Source organism: Bison bison, unplaced genomic scaffold (assembly GCF_000754665.1).
Source record: "Bison bison bison isolate TAMUID 2011002044 unplaced genomic scaffold, Bison_UMD1.0 scf7180017864456, whole genome shotgun sequence".
Classification (NCBI taxonomy): Eukaryota; Metazoa; Chordata; class Mammalia; order Artiodactyla; family Bovidae; genus Bison; species Bison bison.
In genome coordinates this window covers 3,359,391-3,365,659 of record NW_011495018.1, presented here as the reverse complement: position 1 = coordinate 3,365,659, position 6,269 = coordinate 3,359,391, and the positions used below count along the sequence as shown (strand labels likewise).

Sequence of the window (6,269 nt, the reverse complement as noted above, 5' to 3'; positions counted from 1 at the left end):
GCCGGGCACTTCTCCCGTCCCCGCCACGTCCCCGCGGGGATTCTTTGCTAACTGGCAGAAAGGGCCCCCGCTACTAGCCTCGCCCACGTCTAGGAATGGGGGGCTTGTTCAAGGCCTTGATTTCTAAACATCCGCCTGGAGAGGCATGGAGCTGGGTTTGGTAGCAGGAGCTGGTCGCCTCTGAGAAAATGGAGGGCCTTGGTTGTCGTGCTGGAGGGAGAGGCAAGAGGAGAAGGAGCCAGAGGAGATATCAAGAAGTTCAGCAGCCGTGTCGTGGTTTCTCGTGTGAGAGGCGGAGTCCTGAGCTGCGGAAACCGCCCAGAGAAACCTGTTTAAGAGAAGAGGAGGGGTCAAAGACACCATTTCCGGTTGTTTCCTTCCGGGTCGTGCCCATGTTCCCACATATCCCAGTTCAGAGAAGTCTAACCTTCTTGAGAATGAATTTTCTTTACTTGAATGATTTTTTGCTTTAAAATTTTAGTGGAAATTAAAGAAAATAAATAGTTTACATGCCTGTGGAGACCTAGAGCAGAAAACAAGGGGGAAAAAAAAACACACAAATTTAGTCAGAGCAGGAGAGCCTACCCGTTCGGGGTCCATGAGGCCCCCAACGCATGGGTGCCTTGGGAACCCGTTTCCTGGTTGTGGGAAAGGGAGTGTGTGTGGCATGGCAGGCATGTCTCTCCAGACGGGGTCCTATTGTATTTAGGCCTCTTTCCTGTTTCTCCTGGTCTCTTCCTCAGGTGACTCCCAGGCTAGCAGGGAACTCATGCAGTCCAGGGTGGGCTCTGGATTTTGGGAGTAGAGCCACTGAGCACAGCTTGTAGGGGTTACGGTTGTGGTTCCAATTCTAAGCTCTTAGAAGATGCAACACACGGGATGGCCAGTATCTGCCTGAACCCCATAGGGCCCACAGCACGACACATGCCAGCCACCTGGGCTTCCACACCGGGGGACCTCACTCAGCCTGTCTCCCCATCACAGTAGGCACCCAAGTTTGCCACAAGCACTAAAATGACCCAGCCACTTCACAAGCCCTCTTCATGCAAAACACCATCTATTGCTTGCTCCCTTTAACAATGATTATTTCCAGGGTATCCTTGCAGCTTTGAAATTAAAAGACACTTCCTCCTTGAAGAAAAGCTATGACAAACCTAGACAGCATATTAAAAAGAAGAGACATCACTTTGCTGACAAAGGTCCATATAGTCAATGTAGTCATGTATGGATGTGAGATTTGGGCCATAAAGAAGGCTGAGTGCCAAAGAATTGATGTTTTTGAACCATGTTGTTGGAGAAGACTCTTGAGAGTCCCTTAGATAGAAAGGAGATCAAACCAGTCAATACTAAAGGATATCAACTCTGAATATTCACTGGAAGAACTGATGCTGAAGCTGAAGCTCTAATACTTTGGCCACCTGATGTGGCCAACTCATTAGAAAAGACCTGATTCTGGGAAAGATTGAGGGTGGGAGGAGAGGGGGATGACAGAGGACAAGATGGTTGGATGGCATCACCGACTCGATGGACGTGAGTTTAAGTAAGCTCCAGGGGATAATGAAGGACAGAGAAGCCTGGTGTGCTGCAATCCGTGGGGTCACAAAGAGGCAGACACAACTGAACGACTGAACGACAATCTGTCTTCATTCGTGGAGCCCTTCCCTGGTGTTCTCAGCATTTCCATACCATCCCTTCCTTTGCCTGACTCTGTTAGTTCTGTTTTTCTAATTGAAGTATAGATGATTTACAATCCTGTGTTAATTTCTGTTATATAGCATAGTGATTTATTCACACACATATATACATTCTTTTATATATTCTTTTCCATTATGGTTTATCATAGGATATTGAATTAAGTTTTCTGTGCTACACAGTAGGACCTTGCTGTTTATCTATTGCATAAACAAACACACCTGCTAATCCCAAATCTGCTAATCCATTCCTCCCCCAATCCCTTCCCCCTTGGCAACCGTCACTCCTTTAGTTCTTAGCTGGCTTTGTGTTTGATTCTTGTCTTGAGCCACTGCACTTTCCCTCATCCTCTGCTGTCTGCTTCATTCCCCAGGGCCCCGGGAGCTCATCAAGGCCAGGGTGGGGGTGAGGCCCCTGACAGCACCCACGGTGGGGGCGGGTGGGTGCAAGCAGTGTGGAAAGCCCTGCCACCCTCACCTGTGTCAAGGGACTTGCACAAACAGCCTCACTCTGGGCTGGAACTCAAAAAGGGAGTAGATAATTAGGAATAAAGAAAAGCAATCCTAGGGTGACTGCCAAGTTAAATACTCAAGTGCAAAACTTGTAAGAATTGTTCTACTGAGTGATAGAACAATTACTACTAGTGATAGTAATAATAATCACAGCAATGATGACAGTGGTCATTTCTACCCTTGCCGTTTGGTTTATGAAAACATCACTGAAAGGTGTAGCTCTGGGAACGAGTTCCTGTACCTTCGTCTCTTTATGGCCCGATCGTAATGAAGTGCAAGCCAAGAAGCAAATTCATTGCAAATTATATAAAAGATTTGGGGCCAAAATGAAGCTGTTAAAAACCACATCTGTAAAAATGGTGTAATTATTATGGGTGGGTAAAAATCTGGCAAGAATTATTTTCTTAAATAAGGCGTAAAGGAGAACAGATGTGCTGTAACTGACACTTTTTTTTTTTTTTTGCAGTTTCACGATTTCTGCAAAAAAAAAAAAAATGATCCGATTTATCAGATCATCCTATTTATTATAGCGCAGCTAAGGCTATGGAAAATCCTTTCATCTCATTTTCATCCCCAGGAACAGGAAGGCAGTCCAACACAACCAGGTGAGTTTCCCTGATGGGAGGAAAGCTCTGCCAGTTCTAAGAAAGGTGAAGTGAACAGGGAGTGAAGGCAAGGTGGAGGAACAGAAAGTCTGTGAGGATTCAGGATGGGAGAGGAGGTGTCAACACACTCTCAGGAGAGAACCGTAAAGGCAGAGGAGCAGCAGCCTGGGAGGGTCGGAATGGAACGGGAAAAATGGCCAAAGACAAAGACAGGCAGTTTAAGTCTGGAAATAATTATCGTTCAGCGAAGACAACTGAATTCCATGTTACCTTGGTCCATGTCTGCCGTTGGGGGAGGCATTTGGGTTGGGTTTACTTTTTTGGAGCTTAGCAACATAAATTTGTTGTCACTGAACTATTAAATACAGTGGACACATGTTGGCAGCGAGGATCCAGAGAGGCATGGAACTTATTAAGGGACAACCTATGAAATAATCACCTAAATGGGCCCACTGCACGATTTTAATATCCCATGACAACACTCAATTGTCAAATGCAGCTAGAGTGTCCAGGATGCTACTAAACTTAAGCCAGAAATTCCTAGATTTATTCTCGCTCTCTCCCTCCCCCTCCCCTTCAGTTAGAAACAGGAAATGCCAGTAAGCCGTGAGAATCTCACAAGAAATAAACTGGGAAGAAAAAAGGATGGTCTAGCATTTTATGAGATTTCTGCCATTAAATCTGTAACAAATGTCTTTCACCTTCCCTCGATAAAGAAGCAATGTGGGGTTTTAATTGGACTTTTGGCTTTTCTTCATTTGATTTAAACCAAGGTAGAATTTCAAACAATAACACGAGAACACCTGGTTAACACGTTAGATGATACGCACAGTTGTAAATTGTGGTTTTAATAGTTGCTCACTGGGGGATTTAAAAGGGTCTCATTGTTCTGTTTGGCAGATATTAAAAAAAAAATCACCAACTACTGGGTTTTAAAAGCCACACACGTGATTTCAATGCAACTCAGGTCATGAAATTTAATCATTTGACCTCACTTGTGGCCGTTTATACAGGGGTGACTCACGGCCCGTGAGGGGCTTTGCAAGTTTCTCCAAAGTCACCATCCAGCTTCAAGTTTGGAAGAAGTGGGATTGTTTCATCTTCCTAAGCTAACAGGGATGATTTGGGGGGTGGGCATCAGGTGAAATCTCAGGGATATGTCTGTGCAGGTCCATATACGTTCATATCTACCCACTCACCATCAGTGTGACCTTGAAAGTGGCTGGGAACTTCTATTCATCTTCTTTTTGAAAAACATGAAGTTCCCCAAGCACTGCAAGCATTAAGTTCCCCAAGCGCTGGCTCGCCACATGACTTCGGGTGGCTCGCAGGTTTTCCTTTCCACCGGCCCCTTCCTCAGCAGCAGGGGTCCAGCCCTGCCTGGAAGCCTGAGTGGGGTGACCTCATATTTTAAAGTGACAGTTTTCTAACTGCCTGCACGACTTCTGCCCTCCCTCCCAGCTGTGGCCACCACCCGGTCCTGCCTCCCAACCTGACCCTGAAGGGCAAAACTCAAAACAAAGACTGGTCTCATTGCTTCCTTCTGATGGCGACCAGGAGCTGTGTGGAGACTGCCCACAGAGACGTCCTGTGAGAATGGCTGCCCACTGTCTGCCCCCCCTCTTCCTCCCCCTCCCCTGCTTCCTCTCCCTCCTTCTCCTTTTCCCCCCTTCCTCCTCCTCTGCCTCCTTTTCCTCCTGTTTCTTCCCTCAGCTCAGTCCTCCATGGCTAGCCCATCTCCTCCTCGCAGCCTTGAAAGGTGAACACTGTGGGCTTCCTTGGATGTCTCTGGGCTGAATTCCTGCAGAAGATCAGATTGTAGGGCAAGAGGGTCTCCAGAGAGGGGTTTACATGGTGGCATCCACATAGCAGACCATTACTTTAAGACAAGCAAGTCAGAGCCCAGAGAACTGAAGAGCAGCTTGGCAGAGCCCAGTCTCTTCGTGGTCCTGAAGGCCTGAGGCAGGTTCTGACTTACAGGCATTACTTCTGGGAAATTTTCTTCTAGAAAAAGGCCTCTGTGAAAAGGGAAGGTATCCTCTAATCAGGGGTGTCCAGAAGCCATGGCTTCCGCTGAGACAGGGAGGAGCTGACAGGGAACATGAAGTCTCCCACATTCAGCTCTTTGCCATCAGTTAGGTTCCCTGAGGTCCAGGGCCTCACAACCAGTGGTTTCCTGTTCCTCATATCCAGTGGGTTCCTGTTCCTCACACACAGCGGGTACCTGTTCCTCACACACAGTGGGTACCTGTTCCTCACACTCAGTGGGCACCTGTTCCTCACACCCAGTGGGTTCCTGTTCCTCACATTCAGTGGGTACCTGTTCCTCACACACAGTGGGTTCCTGTTCTTCACACCCAGTGGGTTCCTGTTCCTCACACAGTGGGTACCTGTTCCTCACACCCAGTGGATACCCGTTCTCACATTCAGTGGGTTCCTATTCCTCACACATTGTGGGTGCCTGTTCCTCACACACGGTGGGTTTCTGTTCCTCACACCCAGTGGGTGCCTGTTCCTCACACCCAGTGGGTACCTGTTTCTCACACTCTGGGTTCCTGTTCTCACACATTGTGGGTGCCTGTTCCTCACACACGGTGGGTTTCTGTTCCTCACACCCAGTGGGTGCCTGTTCCTCACACCCAGTGGGTACCTGTTTCTCACACTCTGGGTTCCTGTTCTCACACATTGTGGGTGCCTGTTCCTCACACACGGTGGGTTTCTGTTCCTCACACCCAGTGGGTGCCTGTTCCTCACACTCTGGGTTCCTGTTCTCACACATTGTGGGTGCCTGTTCCTCACACCCGGTGAGTTCCTATTCCTCACACACAATGAGTTCTTGTTCCTCACACACAGTAGGTTCCTGTTCCTCACACACAGCGGGTTCCTGTTCCTCACACACAGTGGGTACCTGTTCCTCATACCCAGTGGGTTCCTGTTCCTCACACACAATGAGTTCTTGTTCCTCACACACAGTGGGTACCTGTTCCTCACACTCTGGGTACCTGTTGCTCACACATTTTGGGTTCCTATTCTCACACATTATGGGTGCTTGTTCCTCACACCCAGTGAGTTTCTGTTCCTCACACAGTGAGTTCCTGTTCCTCACACACTGTGAGTTCCTGTTCTTCACACATAGCGGGTACCTGTTCCCCACACACAGCAGGTTCCTGTCCCTCACACACAGCGGGTACCTGTTCCTCACACCCAGTGGGTTCCTGTTCCTCACATTCAGTGGGTACCTGTTCCTCACACACAGTGGGTTCCTATTCTTCACACACAGTGGGTACCTGTCCCTCACACACAGTGGGTTTCTGTTCCTCACACTCAGTGGGTACCTGTTCCTTACACATTGTGAGTTCCTGTTCTTGCACATCATGGGTGCCTGTTCCTCACACACAGTGAGTACCTATTCCTTACACCCAGTGAGTTCCTGTTCCTCTCAGCTGGTGGGTACCTGTTC

At 48.2% G+C, this 6,269-nt stretch overlaps 1 protein-coding gene across 1 annotated transcript; it reads right to left on the bottom strand.

Moving 5' to 3' along the window:
* Positions 1-5,246: 5,246 nt before the first annotated feature.
* LOC105002749 (cornifin-B-like) lies at positions 5,247-5,588 on the bottom strand. Its single transcript, XM_010859565.1, has one exon. It carries the CDS (start codon positions 5,586-5,588, stop codon positions 5,247-5,249), a length of 342 nt encoding a protein of 113 aa, XP_010857867.1.
* Between the last annotated feature and the right edge of the window lie 681 nt (positions 5,589-6,269).